General features: G+C 41.6%; 1 protein-coding gene across 1 annotated transcript in view; it reads left to right on the top strand.

Annotated features, from left to right (window-relative positions):
- Positions 1-9,173: 9,173 nt before the first annotated feature.
- Positions 9,174-22,500, top strand: part of LOC311240642 (voltage-gated potassium channel subunit beta-2-like) — a gene marked incomplete at both ends in the record, with an annotated part of 226,876 nt that continues 213,549 nt past the window's right edge. The window contains one exon of the mRNA XM_084329214.1: positions 9,174-9,481. Coding sequence (XP_084185340.1) covers positions 9,174-9,481 — 308 coding nt within the window. The remainder of the gene's footprint in view (positions 9,482-22,500) is intronic.

Here is a 22,500-nt window from a genome sequence, read left to right as displayed (position 1 = left end):
TCTAAACTGCCCTTTTTGTCCAAGGTGTTGGAGAAAGTACTGTTTATTCAGTTGCAATCCTTCCTAGTGAAAACCTTGTCATAGTACTGAAACTGCTCTTTTAAGAGTGTTTAGGGATCTTGTTTTAACTGTTTATTCCGGGTATTTGGTCAACCTTGGTTGTTTTAAATATGCTATATAAATAAATCTGACCTTGACCGTATGTCTGAACTGTCGGATGTTTGATAGAAAGGTAAGGTCTAAGGGGCGGCTAAGTGGCGCAGTGGGCAAGGTGCTCGCCACTAGTGCAGGAGATGCTGGGTTCGAGCCCAGCTCTCAGCATTGCTACCAGCTTGGCTGGTCGTTCATACTAACACAATTGGCAGTGTTAGGGGTGGGAAAGCTGGTGGGTGGGTCCTGGTCGTTGTAAACAGCGACTCCTACAGTTCGGTCGGGGCGCCTGCTCAGCGAGGAAAAGGATCTAAGGGGGGTAGTGTGATCCTTCCACACGTTACACCCTCTCAGTGAGAGTCCGCGCTGCCAGGTGAAAAAAAGCAGAGGAAGCATGTGATAGCCTCCACTCTCCCAGACCGACTGTAGGGGGTAGGTACGCAGCGACCAGGAAGGGGATTGGGAATTGGCATAACGACTAACATTGGGATGGGAGAAAAACGGAGGAAAAATATCAAAAAAAAAAAAAGGGTAAGGTATGGTATGGTAAGGTATGTTTGAACTGTCAGATGCTTGATAAAAACCCAGCAAGAATCTTCACGTTGTATGTCTGTAGTCAAGACATTTCTGTATGACGTCCAGACGTGAGATGTGAGGACATATTAATCATATTCTGTTGTTAGGAGGACATGTTAATCATATTGTTCTGTTGTGAGGAGGACATGTTAATCATATTGTTCTGTTGTGAGGAGGACATGTTAATCATATTGTTCTGTTGTGAGGAGGACATGTTAATCATATTGTTCTGTTGTGAGGAGGACATGTGATAATCATATTGTTCTGTTGTGAGGAGGACATGAGATAATCATATTGTTCTGTTGTGAGGAGGACATGTGATAATTATATTGTTCTGTTGTGAGGAGGACATGTTAATCATATTGTTCTGTTGTGAGGAGGACATGTGATAATCATATTGGACCTCATGCAGCAACATTAGTTTCCTCGTAAATAACCCCGTAGGAAGTTCGTAAGAGAAAACCTACGATAGTCCCCCCCGGAGTCATCAACGCGTGGAGAGGTGCTATTAAGTTGCCAAAATGATCGCAGCTCTGAACTCCTTTTTATTTTTTTATCCACTTTTTCTCCCTATTTTCTATTTTTCTCCCATCCCAATTTCGTATTATCCAATTCTTCCCTCCCCTGTCTTGACGTTGCTAGACTATGCCTCCCACAGGTCGGTTGTAGTGAGGACAGAAGCCTTGCATCACGTGTCCCCTCCGGTACACGAGGAGGCAGCCTGTCGCATCTTTTCACCGCAGCAGCTCGAACTCTCAGTGGCGAGGAGTAACGCGTGGGAGGCTCACGCTGCCCCCATCACTTCCTGCTTCCGTCGCACCGGCGTCACCAAACCGACCTGTAGGAGTCGCTGTCCACAACGTCCAATCCCCACCCTCCGGCTTTCCCACCCTCTAACACTTTGCCAATTGTGTTAGTATGAACGACTGGCCAGCCGGTAGCAACACCGAGAGCTGGGCTCGAACCCAGCGTCTCCTGCGTTAGAGGCGAGCGCCTTGCCCACTGCACCAATCAGCCGCCCAGCTCTGAACTCCTTGAATGAAGTACGTCACTCATTCTTAAACTGGAAGCATGTTCTCGCCCACCTGAATTTGCATACAGACACACGCCGCCAGCTCCTTATAAGGCGAGGGACCATGTGCAAAACGGAAGCGAGAGGCTGAACATTGCATCTGTGCTGTACTGACCCCCGTATTCAACAGGTAGCACGGAAGCGGTTTGCGACTGATAAAAATTTGATTAGATTCAAATGGATCGTCATCATACAGCACAAGTACAATACAACAAAAATAAGTTTGGCATCTAATCAGTAGAACATGACATCTCAGCCCGACCGTCCACCAGCACTGACCCTCGTCCACGAGTGGTGCCCCCTCAGCCCGACCGTCCACCAGCACTGACCCTCGTCCACGAGTGGTGCCCCCTCAGCCCGACCGTCCACCAGCACTGACCCTCGTCCACGAGTGGTGCCCCTCAGCCCGACCGTCCACCAGCACTGACCCTCGTCCACGAGTGGTGCCCCCTCAGCCCGACCGTCCACCAGCACTGACCCTCGTCCACGAGTGGTGCCCCCTCAGCCCGACCATCCACCAGCACTGACCCTCGTCCACGAGTGGTGCCCCCTCAGCCCGACCATCCACCAGCGGTGCCCATGGCAACACGGTCCAGGCGATGCTGAACAGCCAGGACAGGAGAGGGTCACCAACAGCCTGGAGAGGTTCGCTAATAGCCAGGAGAGAAGCGTGGTGGTGATGGAAGCGCTTGCGGCCACCCTAGCCCAAATAAAATGCACAACACCCTTGTTTCAGTATCACTGAAGTGATGTGTTTAGTTCTTGAGAGAAATTGTAAACTGTATCTAATAATAGTGACAAAATCAAGTAAGTCAAATTCATGTTTAAAGGCTTTATTCATCCTACATCCGTGCAATTAATCGCTGTCGGACTTGGACAGCACGTCTGTTGTCCGGGCAAGATGAGCAGTGAAATGTTTCTTCACTGGCTCTTACAATGTATACAATAAGCAATATAAAAACATACTAATAAAACCAACAGTAAATAATAACAACAGAGAACATGGCAAATATATAGCCCATGAAAGGAATGGGGTGTGCTGAGAGCAGAATGTAGATGTGTCCATTCTATTCCACTATATGCATATATATATCCGTGCGATTGGGTTTAGTATTTATTTATTTATTTATTTATTTATTTATTTATTTATTTATTTATTTATTTATTTATTTATTTATTTATTTATTTATTTATTTATTTATTTATTTATTTATTTATTTATTTATTTATTTATTTATTTATTTATTTATTTATTTATTTATTTATTTATTTATTTATTTATTTATTTATTTATTTATTTATTTATTTATTTATTTATACACTGTAATTTGCAGTGTTGGTGTAGTGCTTTTATTTATTTTCAGACATCACGATGCCTTGTTGAGGCATGCCTGTAAATGTAAAACGGAATTTTTAACAAGACAAAGATTGTCGTATTTATTATTATAATAATTATTTAATTCCTAGGATGTCTGTAGAATCGACGTGAACGCAATCACCATGATCTATCCCAAATAAAGCCCTTAAGAACACGGCGCACATCAGTCTGTCTGACCTACGGCTACTCTTCCACGCTCGTAAATCCCGCTCTTAGCTACGAGCGAATCCCCAAGAAGGAACCGTTGGTGCATGCCAAAAATCCGCCCAAATAGGTCGTAAGTGGAGCTACGATGAAATTTGCTCGTAACCTTTGTCTTAAGTCCGTTGGTGCATGAGGTCCATTGTTCTGTTGTGAGGAGGATAATGTGAAAGGATGACGAGCTCTCGAGACACCAAAGGGTTAACCCTTTCACTGCCACACGAGAAGGTTAAATGTAATGAATGTGAAATCAGAATGAGATGCTATGAGCGGTTGGTTGAAGTGATTCTGTGATTCGCTGGATGGTGACCTCAAAGCGTGACAGGATGCCTCTGCAGTTACCATGGCAACATGGGGTCATATTAGGGGATATCGCCTTAATCCCATAGTATTAAGGACCATGGAGTCAGCATGCACGAGCTGACAGGCACACACACACACACACACACACACACACACACACACACACACACACACACACACACACACGCACACACACACACGCACACATGCACACACGCACACACACGCACACGCACACACACACACACAGGGTTGACCACTTAGTACCGGAATGGTTGGATTTGAGATTCATCTGGATTAGAGAGAGAGAGGGAGAGGGAGAAAAAGAGAGGGAAAGAGAGATGGAAAAAGAGAGAGAGTGGAGGGATGTGGTCTCATTTAGTCTGATAAATGAAACCAATCGGTCCCCTATTCAATATCCTCTCTATTCAATACCCTCTTTATTCAATATCCTCTCTATTCAATATCCTCTCTATTCAATATCATCTCTTTTCAATACCCTCTCTATTCAATATCATCTCTATTCAATATCCTCTCTATTCAATATCCTCTCTATTCAATATCCTCTCTCTTCAATATCCTCTCTATTCAATATCCTCTCTATTCAATATCCTCTCTATTCAATATCATCTCTATTCAACAGCCGATATCTCCATCCCTGTCAGTGTGTCCTTGAGCAAGGCACTAAACCCCTACCAGCTATAGGGGAGCCACCCGCAAATGTCTGACCTGACCTCTGATGTATGTGTGTCTCAGAGAGAGATATTAATGTCTACATGTATGTGTGTCTCAGAGAGAGATATTAATGTCTACATGTATGTGTGTCTCAGAGAGAGATATTAATGTCTACATGTATGTGTGTCTCAGAGAGAGATATTAATGTCTACATGTATGTGTGTCTCAGAGAGAGATATTAATGTCTACATGTATGTGTGTCTCAGAGAGAGATATTAATGTCTACATGTATGTGTGTCTCAGAGAGATATATTATTGTCTACATGTATGTGTGTCTCAGAGAGAGATATTAATGTCTACATGTATGTGTGTCTCAGAGAGATATATTATTGTCTACATGTATGTGTGTCTCAGAGAGAGATATTAATGTCTACATGTATGTGTGTCTCAGAGAGAGATATTAATGTCTACATGTATGTGTGTCTCAGAGAGATATATTATTGTCTACATGTATGTGTGTCTCAGAGAGATATATTATTGTCTACATGTATGTGTGTCTCAGAGAGAGATATTAATGTCTACATGTATGTGTGTCTCAGAGAGATATATTAATTAAGGCTGTCAAAGTTAACGCGTCATTAACACTGCACTATTCTGTTAACACTTTGATTGCCTAAGGCTAAATTCATGATATACCATAGGTTGCCAGCTGTATTTGTCTATGGAGAAGTTCCCCTTCTTTGCAGAGCTATAACTTTTTAAATTCTATTGCTAAATTGCCATTATTAGGGCCCATTCAATGTCCTATATGTATTGTTCAGGGTGAAGCAACGTTAAACTTTTTCATTCACATATTCATACTAAAGTATGGTCTAATGTATAAGTATGTTTTCATCTCTTTCTGCAGCTTTCTCCAGAATGTGATCTACAGTATAGCCCCAAATGCATTATATTGATGATGAAATACAGTTTGATGGCAATCGGCGCGATATAAAAAATTCCAACTAGACATGGTTCTAGAAGTTACTACTCGTCATCTGATGATGACCGGATGGGCGAGGGGGCGTTTATAATTCCGTGGGCAACATTATACCATTCATCTAGTGTGGGTCATATGTTCATCAGATCAGTTAGTATAGGAGACATTGAAAAATAACGCTGAATCTTACCGTATCTTCCTCGCGCCGTTGGGCGATGAGCGTGGAACAGACATTTTCCTATTATGGGATGTAGAAATATCGGGTCCATTTCCAGCTTGTATAATAGTATATACGTCCAAATCATGTTGTTTATCGAGTTATTGGCAACGGATCGCTATGTATTGTGACGAGCTAGAGTGCCGGAACCTATACCGAGTGCCCGGAAGTAATATGGGTGAATAGCACATCGTCCAAGTAACTTCCTCTTTGGCGATTGCGCCGATCAGCCACCAGATGGCGCTCTTGAACCGCTACAGGGTTCAGTGGGGCTTTTTGGTGGGTCTCAGGCCAGCGGATGGGAAATATGAATCCGATCACAGATTTTTGAAATATTGATATCAAAGACGAGTTACGGCGTCTTCGGCAACTTGAGCATGGCGGGGAAGGACGCCTAAACTCGTCTTCTGGCAGTTAAAGTAACACACGATTAACGTTTACATTTTTTTATTTATTTTTTATCTACATTTTCTCCCATTTTCTATTTTTCTCCCATCCCAATTTCGTATCGTCCAATTCTACCCTCCCCTGTCTCGAACGTTGTCAGGCCATGCCTCCCACAAGCCGGCTGCAATGTGGACTAAGCCTTACATCACGTGTCCCCTCCGGTACTCGAGGAAGCAGCAGTCGCATCTTTTCACCTGCACAGCGCGATCTCTCCGCGTCAGGGGTCTGCGTTTGGAGGGCACGCCGCCCCCGTCGCTTCCTGATTCTACTGCGCAGGCGCACCAACTGACCTGTAGGAGTCGCTGTCCACAACGTCCGATCCCCACCCATCAGCTTCCCACCACCTAATACTGCCAATTGTATTAGTATGAACGACCAGCCAAGCTGATAGCAATGCAGAGAGCTGGGCTCGAACCCAGCGTCTCCTGCATTGGTGGTGAGCGCCTTGCCCACTGCACCACCTAGCCGCCCCACATTTTTTTTTATATTTTTTTTAATTGTTATTGTTAATTACTCTCATTGATACTATGTGTTTCTGACTCAAAGTGTGTGTGTGTGTGTGTGTGTGTGTGTGTGTGTGTGTGTGTGTGTGTGTGTATGTGTGTGTGTGTGTGTGTGTGTGTGTGTGTGTGTGTGTGTGTGTGTGTGTGTGTGTGTGTGTGTGTGTGTGTGTGTGTGTGTGCATGCTATGTATCCATGAGCTGTGTGTTGATTGTCAGCAGGCACGTGCACACATAGAGGCCAAGGGGTGCTTGAGCACCTGCCTTTTTGAGCCTCATCAAAAAAGTGCCCTTTTTGAAAAAGAAAATAATATATATATATATATTTTTTTTTTACCATTTACGCATATAGACTGCCCTTCCAACTGAAAAATGTCAGGATAGAATCAAAATATTAGGTAAAGAGAGAGAGATGCCCCATATTCCATTGCAGTTTGCATGGCCTCCTCAGCGTGCCTCTCCGCGGACCTATATATTTTATGCATAGCGTGGGTGGTGATGATGATGATGATAGAAACCGCTGTGGCGCATACAGTTGAATGCTGGTATTACACTCATTGAGGGACACAAAGAAGTCAAGTCCGATGGGATTTGGGAATCTCAAATACAAATCGGGATTGGAATAAAAAATGCATTTATATTAAACAATACAGAATATACAGCACTTTTTGGGGTCTGTAGGGTAAGCACTTATTCCCTCCCCCCTGAACATTTATAGAGATGTATGGGCCTTTTAAGTCAGTGATAAAAGTGTCTTTCAAGGATAAGTGAGCTCCTGCACTGATTATTATAGTTCAATATAATATTTGTGTCCTTTAAACATTGTCTTTATGTGGACATAAATAAAGATTCTAAATGTGTGTGTGTGAGAGAGATAGAGAGAGAGAGAGGGGGGGGTGAGAGAGATGAGGAAGGGGCAAGACAGAAAGATCTGGGAGAGTGTGTGTGTGAGAGAGAGAGAGGGGGGGGGGGGGGTGTGAGTCCTCAGCCGTTGTGTGGGTGAATGTAACAAGTTCCTAACGTTTTCTTTCCCCTATTATTTCATGCACACTTTATTCATTGTTTTAAATTATTATTTTCTTTTAAGTTATTTTGTCACTTTTTTTTTTATGCAAATTTGCAATGCATGAGGGTCATCCTTTTGTGTTAAATGGCTGCATAAAGCAAGCATTTGTTGACTCTCATGTTGATGAGAGTATTAAAACTTGAAAAAGATCCGTTTAAGGTAGATTTAGAACAGATAAAAAAGATGCGATTAATTTGCGATTAATCGCAAGTTAACTATGGACAATCATGCGATTAATCAGATTAAATATTTTAATCGATTGACAGCACTAATATTAATGTCTACATGTATGTGTGTCTCAGAGAGAGATATTAATGTCTACATGTATGTGTGTCTCAGAGATGGGAGGCAGGAGATGGGAGACAAGAGAACAGAAACTGGGCAAGTGTCCATGCTTGACATCTGTACCCAGTTTACACACACACACACACACACACACACACACACACACACACACACACACACACACACACACACACACACACACACACACACAACACACAAACACACACGCGCACGCACACACACGTTATTAGATTAGAGTTGTACCTAATCTATCCTCACACATGATTTCCCAAATCCTCCAGACAGACATTAGTAGTGAGGACAGGAGAGGAGAGAACGGATGGACAGATTGGATGGTAGAGAGGGAGAGAGAGAGAGAGGGAGAGAGTAAGATAGAGACAGAACTTGACAGACTGACAAACGGACGGACGTATAGACAGACAGACAGACAGACAGACAGACAGACAGACAGACAGACAGACAGACAGACAGACAGACAGACAGACAGACAGACAGACAGACAGACAGACAGACAGACAGACAGACAGACAGACAGACAGAGTTCTATCTGTCCTCTGGTTGAACCAATGCTGGAGTCCATGGACAGCTGACAGCTGAGGAGATAGGAAAGACGTAGGTGTAGAATGAACATTGTGAAGGAGTTACATGAAGAACTTCACACCAACGGAACACTTTTCCATGTTCTACTTCTCACTCAGGACTAGGAACTTTGGAGAACTGGATCGTGTTGACCTGGGAATCTAGCAGGGTTTGGAGGGAGTGTCGACCTGGAATCTAGCAGGGTTTGGAGGGAGTGTTGACCTGGAATCTAGCAGGGTTTGGAGGGAGTGTCGACCTGGAATCTAGCAGGGTTTGGAGGGAGTGTTGACCTGGAATCTAGCAGGGTTTGGAGGGAGTGTTGACCTGGAATCTAGCAGGGTTTGGAGGGAGTGTCGACCTGGAATCTAGCAGGGTTTGGAGGGAGTGTTGACCTGGAATCTAGCAGGGTTTGGAGGGAGTGTTGACCTGGAATCTAGCAGGGTTTGGAGGGAGTGTTGAGGCAAAGTGTGAGAAAAGTTACAGACTTACAGAATGTTGACCGGAGCTTTTACCACCATATTAAATCATGGTCATTGAAGCTGAGGTAGCATATAAGGGAGAATAGCTATTTCTGTATACTTCATACATACTTTATACAAAATAACGGTTAGCATTAGCTTTCGTTCTTAGCCAGAGTTGGCAGATCGTCTCATAGTTGTTAGACAATATAAAGGCTAGCCTTCATTTTGATACTTAGCATTAGCATTAGCATTACCTCCAAGCCATGTTCGCGGGGAGGGCTTCGGGCGCGGGGGGATCTGTGCGGTCGTCAACGGCGGAGAAAGCCGGGAAGTTCTCGGTAGAGGAGCTGTACGGCTGCACCAAGAAGCCCAAAGTGGTGCGGATGAATTCTGTGAGTAGGAAAGCAGAGGAGAAGAAAGGAGCGAAGGAGAAGGAAGAGTCGGTATTTGCGTCTCAGATCCTGGTGGCAGCCAGGACGCTGATGGAGAGCAGGAGGCTGGAGGTTTACCTGAGCGAGTGTGAGCTCACCATCAAAGACTGCACTGCGGAGCAGACCAGCATGCCTTACAGGTAGGTACAACACACATACATATGGTATATACATATATATATATATATATTAAGGCTGTCAATCGATTAAAATATTTAATCTGATTAATCGCATGGTTGTCTATAGTTAACTCGCGATTAACCACAAATTAATCGCATATTTTTTATCTGTTCTAAATCTACCTTAAGCGGATATTTTCCAAGTTTTAATACTCTTATCAACAAATGCTTGCTTTATGCAGCCATTTAACACAAAAGGATGACCCTCATGCATTGCAAATTTGCATACAAATAAAATAAAAAAGTGATGCACAGAATAACTTAAAAGAAAAGGATAATTTAAAACAATGAATAAAGTGTGCATGAAATAATATGGGAAAGAAAACGTTAGGAACTTTGTTACATTCACCCACACAAGGGCTGAGGACTCACCCCCCCCCCGCCCCCCCCCCCCCCGCCCCCCCCTCTCTCTCTCTCTCTCTCTCTCTCTCTCTCTCTCTCTCTCTCTCTCTCTCTCTCTCTCACACACTCTCCCAACTCTCTTTCTCTCTTGCCCCTTCCTCATCTCTCTCACCCCCCCCTCTCTCTCTCTCTCTCTCTCTCTCTCTCTCTCTCTCTCTCTCTCTCTCCACACACACACACACACGCACACACACACACACACACACACACACACACACACACACACACACACACACACACACAGACACACACACACACACACACACACACACACACACAATTATTATTATTTTTGTAAAACGTTAATCGTGCGTTAATAAAATTAGTGGCGTTAAAGGAATTGTGCGTGCGTTAATATCGCGTTAACTTTGACAGCCTTAATATATATATACATACAGTCAGGGGTGTAAAGTACTTGAGTAATTGTACTTCGTTACAATACTTAAGTACTGTTTTGGGGGATTTGTACTTTACTCGAGTATTATTAGGTTTGTATACTTGTACTTTTACTCAATTACATTTCATTGCAGACCTACAAAGTACAAAGTACAAATCTTGCAGGTCCAACTTTTTTAATTAGTATATTTGTTTCTCTGGCCGAACTAACGTTAACATTATTAATCCTGCAGCACTTTATTTAAAAACAGCCAATAAAATCCCCATCAATGGAAAATTAACCCGCCCATACCCATGCTGATTGGTCCTTGTGCAAGACTAGAAAGTGAGGATCTTTGTACTTTAACTTTTTAGTACTTAAGTACAAAAGTAGAAACTTTTTTACTTTTACTCAAGTGTGTTTTTAGCCAGATACTCTGACTTTTACTTGAGTAAGATTTTAGAACCACATCAATACACACTTTATCAGTCTGAGAGGTAGCACTTCTGATAGAACCACATCAATACACACTTTATCAGTCTGAGAGACAGTAGTGCTGATAGAACCACATCAATACACACTTTATCAGGTAGTAGTGCTGATAGAACCACATCAATACACACTTTATCAGGTAGTAGTGCTGATAGAACAACATCAATAGACACTTTATCAGGTAGTAGTGCTGATAGAACCACATCAATACACACTTTATCAGTCTGAGAGGCAGTGCTGATCGAACCACATCAATAAATACTTCCACAAAATTCCATGGATTTCGTGAAGGCTTAACGCACAATTTTCTGGTTCTGGTTTTATGAACAGTTTGACCTTAATGTTACCTTGAAACAACAAGCGATAATCTGTCATAATGTATGTGTTTAGCCTGCAATTCTTTGGCAATTTTCCACAATTTTCATGCAATAAAACACAGAAAAAGTCACAAATTGCATTGTGTGCGTGTGTGTTTGAGAGAGAGAAAGTGAATGTGTGTGTGTGTGTGTGTGTGTGCATGTGTGCGTGTGTGTGTGTGTGTGTGTGTGTGTGTGTGTGTGTGTGTGTGTGTGTGTGTGTGTGTGTGTGTGTGTGTGTGTGTGTGTGTGTGTGTGTGTGTGTGTGTGTGTGTGTGTGTGTGTGTGTGTGCGCGCACGTGCGTAGGGGGGTTATGCCCTTATTACTTGCCATCTGTTCGTGATCCACAAGCAGAGCTTAAAAGGAATGTTTACTCTTCATAATATTGAACCTGTTAAAGCTCTATGTCAGGGGTGGCCAACCAGTCACAAAAATTACTGTGGTACCACAAAGAGCCACACCATATACCAGCGTTTCTCAACCTTTCTTTCAGTCACAGCACCCTTCATGTGTTTATAGGTCCCACCCTCTGGCCTCTGAAGTTGCTAATGTCTTTTTTATTTGGGCCTCACCGGGTTAAAAGCACCCTGTGAGACCCACGGTGGCAAAATTACAAAATCACTTTTAGCCATTTAAAAAAAAAGTCTGTAAATGTTTTTTTTTTAATGTTTAAGCACATGTACACATAGTCAATGGGTGATGTTGTTCAGCCTCACAATGCTATTGGATAGTAAATGTTTTATTTTGGCCTCACAGGGTTAACCTCTTAAGCCCGAGCTGTCCGGTACTGGACCGCAAATGACATCACGCCACAAATACATCGCTACAGAATGTATGAATTAATGTTGCGTTTTCTTTTCAAATGTAGCCAAGAGTAAAGACCCTAACCCTGTCAAAACAGCAGTCAACATGTATATTTTCAACATTACGTTTGTTTACCAATGATTCTAACTGTTATTAGTGAAATATAAGATTATAGAAATCTCAGGGCATTGAGTCGGAAACCGGCGCATATTGATGGAAGGAAGTGGCGCAGCCAAAAGTGAATGTAGTCTTTTGAAGGAAGAGACCAAGCTCTTTCGATGGGCTTTCGAATTTAGAAAAACTACACTATCCAGCTCACGCCAGCCCCTGTCAATCATCTGACTTCTGGATTTACTTTTTTATTTCTCTTATTTATAGTTTCTCTACCTTTCTGTGAACGTCTAGCAAAAAACGGCATTGCAATCTGATGAAATCGACTTACAGTAGATTTCATTCATGGTTTGTAAATCACACCTGGTGATACTAAATCCAGATTGAATTCTGCCATTGGAAAGGGGAGATTTAGCCCGATCCATAGATGTGCGACTTGGCCATAATAAGGTCATTTATATGCCTGATATTCTATATTCTATAATCATATTTCAAATTGCATGCATCCGGATGGCAGAATTCAGTACTGTATCTACTGTACAAAACTTTCTGTTTAATCATCTTCCCTTTATTCATTTGCTTAGATATTTCAGGTCTGGTAAATTTGAGCATGGTGTTATTCACAGTCAAAGATAAATAATAATTAATTTTTTATTTTTTTTATTGATATTCTCCTTTGGTTCTTTACAATTTACTCAAGCCTAGTAACAGACACAATATTTCTGACACTGGGAATACATTCCCTGAGATCCATAGATGTCCCTAGAATCAGATACCAAGAACATGCAAATGGCCATTAAAAAAAAGGCTGTAAATGTTTATTCTACATTCTTATGGAATGAATGACAGTTGGCCACCCCTGCTCCATGTGTTACTACTGACAGTGTTACTGCTGACAGTTCAGTTCAATTCAGTTCAGTTCAGTTCAGTTATTTTTATTTCGAGTTTTGGACACATAACAATGGTCATTCCATAAATCGCCAACGTTTTACCAGCTGCTATTGCAGCATTGTCCAATTGTCCGAAAACGGCTAGGGAGAAGCACTAGGCTTGTCGGGCCCTACCCCTGAAGACTTACGTTCCGTTTAAACAAAAAATCTTTTCATTTACATACATACATAGTACATACATATAGTACACATTACAGTACACACATATAGTACAATTACAGTACACATTACAGTATAGTATACCTGCAGTATATAATAGTATATAGTACATAATAGTGTATACAACACATATATAATGTGATATGAGATATATAGTACATAGTTCTGGTTTTATGAACAGTTTGGCCTTAATGTTACCTTGAAACAACAAGCGATAATCTGTCATAATGTGTTTAGCCTGCAATTCTTTGGCAATTTTCCATAATTTTCACGCAATAAAACACAGAAAAAGTCACAAATTGCATTGTGTGCGTGTGTGTGTGTTTGAGAGAGAGAAAATGAATGTGTGTGTGTTTGTGAGAGAGACAGTGAATGTGTGTGTGTGTGTGTGCATGTGTGTGTGTTCATTTACATACATATAGTACACATTACAGTACACACATATAGTACACATTACACTGCAGTACACATTACAGTATTATACCTGCAGTATATAATAGTATATAGTACATAATAGTGTATACAACACATATATAATGTGATATGAGATATATAGTACATGATATATACAATATAATATAGTACCATAATATAATAGTATATAGTGTAAATATAGTTTAATATAATATACAAATGAATTATAATATGATTATATAATGGCGGCTAGGTGGTGCAGTGGGCAAGGCGCTCACCACCAATGCAGGAGACGCTGGGTTCGAGCCCAGCTCTCCGCATTGCTATCAGCTTGGCTGGTCGTTCATACTAATACAATTGGCAGTATTAGAAGGTGGGAAGCTGATGGGTGGGGATCGGACGTTGTGGACAGCGACTCCTACAGGTCGGTTGGTGCGCCTGCGCAGCAGAATCAGGAAGCGACGGGGGCGGCGTGCCCTCCCACGCAGACCCTCGACGCTGAGAGATCGCGCTGTGCAGGTGAAAAGATGCGACGGCTGCTTCCTCGAGTACCGGAGGGGACACGTGATGTAAGGCTTCGTCCACATTGCAGCCGGCTTGTGGGAGGCATGGCCTAACAGCGTTCGAGACAGGGGAGGGTAGAATTGGACAATACGAAATTGGGATGGGAGAAAAATAGAAAATGGGAGAAAAAGTAGACAAAAAAAAATATGATTATATAATGTAACGTACAATACAGTATCATGTATTTTTTTTTTATTAATATGCAATTAAAGCTCTTCTTGTTAGGGCAGGGGTTGGCGGAGCCCAATAGCAGAACACAGGAGGAGAGAGAATGGAGTGTTTTAGGTTGGCTTTAATGTTTACCCCCCAAGCAGACAGGTTTACAGGTATAGAATGTGCGACAGGTACATGAATGTGCAATGGGTGCACTCCTTGTGCAGCACGAGGCGTCCAGGTGGGTAGTGCCTCGGAGCGGTGGTCCTGGGCACAGAGAGAACAAGATTAGGACAAGGTATTTCAACAAGGATAGAGTAGCAAGGCTAGGGTTCGTTGTCGTACCTAGGAAGTTAGGTTAACACTGCGACGAGGGTAGAGCAGGATCCGTGGGCTGAAGTAGGAATTCGCTGACGAGGGAATCCCTCACAGCCGCGTTAATTGATGTCCTGGAAGCGTGGGAATCCAGGGGTAGGATGCTGCCCATATAAGGGTGTGAGAGGATGAGGGGTGAGGAAGGCTTCCGCCGTGATGGCGTGGAAGGAGGAGGGGTGAGGAAGGCTCTCGCCGTGACTATGACACTTCTTCCCTTCTGTACCTATCGAACATTTATTTTTTTAGTCTAGATTTGAATTGATTTATGTTTTCACAATATTTTAGTTCATCCTCTAGTCTAGCCCATTCCACAGGGTGGCTCCGTAAGAGGAGATACACATTATTTTCAGGTTGGTTTTCATCACGTTCAATGGCTCTGAGGTTGTATCCCCCCTCTTTATCCAGAAATTTGCTTCTTACATTTACCGGTAATTGATTATTTCTTGCTTTGTACATAACTTGCAGAGTTTTAAAGTTTACCATATCAATGAACTTCAAAATGTGTGATTGTAGAAACAGTGTGAACTGCTGACTGTGTGTTACTGCTGTTTGTGTGTTACTGCTGTCTGTGTGTTACTGCTGTCTGTGTGTTGCTGCTGTCTGTGTGTTGCTGCTGTCTGTGTGTTACTGCTGTCTGTGTGTTGCTGCTGTCTGTGTGTTACTGTTGAGAGTGTGTTACTGTTGACTGTGTGTTACTGTTGACAGTGTGTTACTGCTGACAGTGTGTTACTGCTGTCTGTGTGTTACTGTTGACAGTGTGTTACTGTTGACAGTGTGTTACTGCTGACAGTGTGTTACTGCTGTCTGTGTGTTACTGTTGACAGTGTGTTACTGCTGACAGTGTGTTACTGCTGACACTAGTGTGTTACTGCCGTCTGTGTGTTACTGCTGACAGTGTGTTACTTGTGCTGAGGTAGCATATAAGGGAGAATAGCTATTTCTGTATACTTCATACATACTTTATACAAAATAACGGTTAGCATTAGGCTTTTAGCATTAGCTTTCGTTCTTAGCCAGAGTTGGCAGATCGTCTCATAGTTGTTAGACAATATAAAGGCTAGCCTTCATTTTGATACTTAGCATTAGCATTAGCATTAGCATTACCTCCAAGCCATGTTCGCGGGGAGGGCTTCGGGCGCGGGGGGATCTGTGCGGTCGTCAACGGCGGAGAAAGCCGGGAAGTTCTCGGTAGAGGAGCTGTACGGCTGCACCAAGAAGCCCAAAGTGGTGCGGATGAATTCTGTGAGTAGGAAAGCAGAGGAGAAGAAAGGAGCGAAGGAGAAGGAAGAGTCGGTATTTGCGTCTCAGATCCTGGTGGCAGCCAGGACGCTGATGGAGAGCAGGAGGCTGGAGGTTTACCTGAGCGAGTGTGAGCTCACCATCAAAGACTGCACTGCGGAGCAGACCAGCATGCCTTACAGGTAGGTACAACACACATACATATGGTATATACATATATATATATATATATATATATATATATATATATATATATATATATATATATATATATATATATATATTAAGGCTGTCAATCGATTACAATATTTAATCTGATTAATCGCATGGTTGTCTATAGTTAACTCGCGATTAACCACAAATTAATCGCATATTTTTTATCTGTTCTAAATCTACCTTGTGCTGTCCTAGTCGCTTTTTCTACTTTTTTGAAATATTTTGAGTGTGTGTGTGAGCACAGCGGTGTCTGTGTTTATTATTATTTCATGAAATTGGGTAAATATCTTAATTTTACATATATGTTCATTGTGTGAAAAGCTTAGAACATGAAACACTCTAGAAATAGGAGAGACAGATTTAGTGCCTTCTTCACCCCTAGTTACTATTTCTACTCTCATCCACTCCAACGTTAAAACGGCATTTTTAAGCATTTTTAAATCTGCTCTTATTCGTTCAATTCTCTATATATCTTGCCATGCTTTGAATATTCCACGAGACAAGGACCCTGCCATTGCTGGGGTGTGCTGTTACCGATGTAAAACTCATGGTGGCGTCATTGCTCCACAGATAACTTTGCCACAAGTCAGGGGAGGTGAATAGACTGTGGCGGGCTGATAGTGCTTGAAACTCGGCACACAGGTTTTGTGGTGGGGGGGGGGGGGGCCGGCGAGTGGATTTTCAAGACAGAACCAGAGGCGACCGGACCGCGCAGTCTGCAGCGCGCCACACGCCGAAAAAACAGGACCCCCATAGGCGGCACGCGCCAACGAGGAAGTGTACTGCGCGGATCACCTCTGGTCCTTGTTTCACCAGCGAGCCGAGCCGAATATTCTGGCCGGGGCAGTACATCGAGCGCCCGGAGGATAATGCAGGTCAGTGGCCCACTTGGTAAAGTTTCGCCTCAACTGCGTTTGTGGTCGAACTAATGAGCGAATCTTTAATATTTTTTTTGATTCATATTCAGAGGTAATTCGTCGAGATATTCCTAATTGGTATTTATCAAAAATAAATATTAGAAATATGGTCAAACAACATTTCGAACCGCTGAGCGCTTCGTAACGTTCGCCTCAACTGCGTTTGTGGTCGAACTAATGAGCGAATCTTTAATATTTTTTTTGATTCGTATTCAGGGGTAATTCGTTGAGATATTCCTAATTGGTATTTATCAAAAATAAATATTAGAAATATGGTCAAAAACAACATGTAGTCGTTTCTTTTGAAACGCAATTCGCAGTTGCCCACTTGGTAAAGTTTCGCCTCAACTGCGTTTGTGGTCGAACTAATGAGCGAATCTTTAATATTTTTTTTGATTCATATTCAGAGGTAATTCGTCGAGATATTCCTAATTGGTCTTTATCAAAAATAAATATTAGAAATATGGTCAAAACAAACAAGTATCCGTCTTTTTTGATGAAAAGACATATTTTTTCAATAAAAACTGACGTGGTATCAAACAAACACTAATTTAAGTGGTTAAAATTCGAAAATATGTGTAATTTTTTACAGATATCTTGAGAATAGGCTATGAATGTTAAACATGGGTAAAAAAATGTTTTAAAAATAGTAAACAGTTAAAATTATATGGCTTTAAACATGATGTATCTTTTCCTCTCCCTAAGCCCAGTGAGCTCCCTCATCGTTAGGACAGCACAAGGGTTAAGCGGATATTTTCCAAGTTTTAATACTCTTATCAACAAATGCTTGCTTTATGCAGCCATTTAACACAAAAGGATGACCCTCATGCATTGCAAATTTGCATACAAATAAAATAAAAAAGTGATGCACAGAATAACTTAAAAGAAAAGGATAATTTAAAACAATGAATAAAGTGTGCATGAAATAATATGGGAAAGAAAACGTTAGGAACTTTGTTACATTCACCCACACAAGGGCTGAGGACTCACCCCCCCCCCCCCCGCCCCCCTCTCTCTCTCTCTCTCTCTCTCTCTCTCTCTCTCTCTCTCTCTCTCTCTCTCTCTCTCTCTCACACACTCTCCCAACTCTCTTTCTCTCTTGCCCCTTCCTCATCTCTCTCACCCCCCCCTCTCTCTCTCTCTCTCTCTCTCTCTCTCTCTCTCTCTCTCTCTCTCTCTCTCTCTCTCTCTCTCTCTCACACACGCACACACACACACACACACACACACACACACACACACACACACACACACACACACACACACACAATTATTATTATTTTTGTAAAACGTTAATCGTGCGTTAATAAAATTAGTGGCGTTAAAGGAATTGTGCGTGCGTTAATATCGCGTTAACTTTGACAGCCTTAATATATATATATATACAGTCAGGGTGTAAAGTACTTGAGTAATTGTACTTCGTTACAATACTTAAGTACTGTTTTGGGGGATTTGTACTTTACTCGAGTATTATTAGGTTTGTATACTTGTACTTTTACTCAATTACATTTCATTGCAGACCTACAAAGTACAAAGTACAAATCTTGCAGGTCCAACTTTTTTAATTAGTATATTTGTTTCTCTGGCCGAACTAACGTTAACATTATTAATCCTGCAGCACTTTATTTAAAAACAGCCAATAAAATCCCCATCAATGGAAAATTAACCCGCCCATACCCATGCTGATTGGTCCTTGTGCAAGACTAGAAAGTGAGGATCTTTGTACTTTAACTTTTTAGTACTTAAGTACAAAAGTAGAAACTTTTTTACTTTTACTCAAGTGTGTTTTTAGCCAGATACTCTGACTTTTACTTGAGTAAGATTTTAGAACCACATCAATACACACTTTATCAGTCTGAGAGGTAGCACTTCTGATAGAACCACATCAATACACACTTTATCAGTCTGAGAGACAGTAGTGCTGATAGAACCACATCAATACACACTTTATCAGGTAGTAGTGCTGATAGAACCACATCAATACACACTTTATCAGGTAGTAGTGCTGATAGAACAACATCAATAGACACTTTATCAGGTAGTAGTGCTGATAGAACCACATCAATACACACTTTATCAGTCTGAGAGGCAGTGCTGATCGAACCACATCAATAAATACTTCCACAAAATTCCATGGATTTCGTGAAGGCTTAACGCACAATTTTCTGGTTCTGGTTTTATGAACAGTTTGACCTTAATGTTACCTTGAAACAACAAGCGATAATCTGTCATAATGTGTTTAGCCTGCAATTCTTTGGCAATTTTCCACAATTTTCATGCAATAAAACACAGAAAAAGTCACAAATTGCATTGTGTGCGTGTGTGTTTGAGAGAGAGAAAGTGAATGTGTGTGTGTGTGTGTGTGTGTGCATGTGTGCGTGTGTGTGTGTGTGTGTGTGTGTGTGTGTGTGTGTGTGTGTGTGTGTGTGTGTGTGTGTGTGTGTGTGTGTGTGTGTGTGTGTGTGTGTGTGTGTGTGTGTGCGCGTGCGTAGGGGGGTTATGCCCTTATTACTTGCCATCTGTTCGTGATCCACAAGCAGAGCTTAAAAGGAATGTTTACTCTTCATAATATTGAACCTGTTAAAGCTCTATGTCAGGGGTGGCCAACCAGTCACAAAAATTACTGTGGTACCACAAAGAGCCACACCATATACCAGCGTTTCTCAACCTTTCTTTCAGTCACAGCACCCTTCATGTGTTTATAGGTCCCACCCTCTGGCCTCTGAAGTTGCTAATGTCTTTTTTATTTGGGCCTCACCGGGTTAAAAGCACCCTGTGAGACCCACGGTGGCAAAATTACAAAATCACTTTTAGCCATTTAAAAAAAAAGTCTGTAAATGTTTTTTTTTTAATGTTTAAGCACATGTACACATAGTCAATGGGTGATGTTGTTCAGCCTCACAATGCTATTGGATAGTAAATGTTTTATTTTGGCCTCACAGGGTTAACCTCTTAAGCCCGAGCTGTCCGGTACTGGACCGCAAATGACATCACGCCACAAATACATCGCTACAGAATGTATGAATTAATGTTGCGTTTTCTTTTCAAATGTAGCCAAGAGTAAAGACCCTAACCCTGTCAAAACAGCAGTCAACATGTATATTTTCAACATTACGTTTGTTTACCAATGATTCTAACTGTTATTAGTGAAATATAAGATTATAGAAATCTCAGGGCATTGAGTCGGAAACCGGCGCATATTGATGGAAGGAAGTGGCGCAGCCAAAAGTGAATGTAGTCTTTTGAAGGAAGAGACCAAGCTCTTTCGATGGGCTTTCGAATTTAGAAAAACTACACTATCCAGCTCACGCCAGCCCCTGTCAATCATCTGACTTCTGGATTTACTTTTTTATTTCTCTTATTTATAGTTTCTCTACCTTTCTGTGAACGTCTAGCAAAAAACGGCATTGCAATCTGATGAAATCGACTTACAGTAGATTTCATTCATGGTTTGTAAATCACACCTGGTGATACTAAATCCAGATTGAATTCTGCCATTGGAAAGGGGAGATTTAGCCCGATCCATAGATGTGCGACTTGGCCATAATAAGGTCATTTATATGCCTGATATTCTATATTCTATAATCATATTTCAAATTGCATGCATCCGGATGGCAGAATTCAGTACTGTATCTACTGTACAAAACTTTCTGTTTAATCATCTTCCCTTTATTCATTTGCTTAGATATTTCAGGTCTGGTAAATTTGAGCATGGTGTTATTCACAGTCAAAGATAAATAATAATTAATTTTTTTTTTTTTTTTATTGATATTCTCCTTTGGTTCTTTACAATTTACTCAAGCCTAGTAACAGACACAATATTTCTGACACTGGGAATACATTCCCTGAGATCCATAGATGTCCCTAGAATCAGATACCAAGAACATGCAAATGGCCATTAAAAAAAAGGCTGTAAATGTTTATTCTACATTCTTATGGAATAAATGACAGTTGGCCACCCCTGCTCCATGTGTTACTACTGACAGTGTTACTGCTGACAGTTCAGTTCAATTCAGTTCAGTTCAGTTCAGTTATTTTTATTTCGAGTTTTGGACACATAACAATGGTCATTCCATAAATCGCCAACGTTTTACCAGCTGCTATTGCAGCATTGTCCAATTGTCCGAAAACGGCTAGGGAGAAGCACTAGGCTTGTCGGGCCCTACCCCTGAAGACTTACGTTCCGTTTAAACAAAAAATCTTTTCATTTACATACATACATAGTACATACATATAGTACACATTACAGTACACACATATAGTACAATTACAGTACACATTACAGTATAGTATACCTGCAGTATATAATAGTATATAGTACATAATAGTGTATACAACACATATATAATGTGATATGAGATATATAGTACATAGTTCTGGTTTTATGAACAGTTTGGCCTTAATGTTACCTTGAAACAACAAGCGATAATCTGTCATAATGTGTTTAGCCTGCAATTCTTTGGCAATTTTCCATAATTTTCACGCAATAAAACACAGAAAAAGTCACAAATTGCATTGTGTGCGTGTGTGTGTGTTTGAGAGAGAGAAAGTGAATGTGTGTGTGTTTGTGAGAGAGACAGTGAATGTGTGTGTGTGTGTGCATGTGTGTGTGTTCATTTACATACATATAGTACACATTACAGTACACACATATAGTACACATTACACTGCAGTACACATTACAGTATTATACCTGCAGTATATAATAGTATATAGTACATAATAGTGTATACAACACATATATAATGTGATATGAGATATATAGTACATGATATATACAATATAATATAGTACCATAATATAATAGTATATAGTGTAAATATAGTTTAATATAATATACAAATGAATTATAATATGATTATATAATGGCGGCTAGGTGGTGCAGTGGGCAAGGCGCTCACCACCAATGCAGGAGACGCTGGGTTCGAGCCCAGCTCTCCGCATTGCTATCAGCTTGGCTGGTCGTTCATACTAATACAATTGGCAGTATTAGAAGGTGGGAAGCTGATGGGTGGGGATCGGACGTTGTGGACAGCGACTCCTACAGGTCGGTTGGTGCGCCTGCGCAGCAGAATCAGGAAGCGACGGGGGCGGCGTGCCCTCCCACGCAGACCCTCGACGCTGAGAGATCGCGCTGTGCAGGTGAAAAGATGCGACGGCTGCTTCCTCGAGTACCGGAGGGGACACGTGATGTAAGGCTTCGTCCACATTGCAGCCGGCTTGTGGGAGGCATGGCCTAACAGCGTTCGAGACAGGGGAGGGTAGAATTGGACAATACGAAATTGGGATGGGAGAAAAATAGAAAATGGGAGAAAAAGTAGACAAAAAAAAATATGATTATATAATGTAACGTACAATACAGTATCATGTATTTTTTTTTTTATTAATATGCAATTAAAGCTCTTCTTGTTAGGGCAGGGGTTGGCGGAGCCCAATAGCAGAACACAGGAG

This window comes from Notolepis coatsorum (genome assembly GCF_963971535.1).
Source record: "Notolepis coatsorum genome assembly, chromosome: 1".
In the NCBI taxonomy this organism is placed as follows: Eukaryota; Metazoa; Chordata; class Actinopteri; order Aulopiformes; family Paralepididae; genus Notolepis; species Notolepis coatsorum.
The sequence above is the reverse complement of the archived record's forward strand: the minus strand, read 5'-3'. Positions and strand labels throughout refer to the sequence as shown.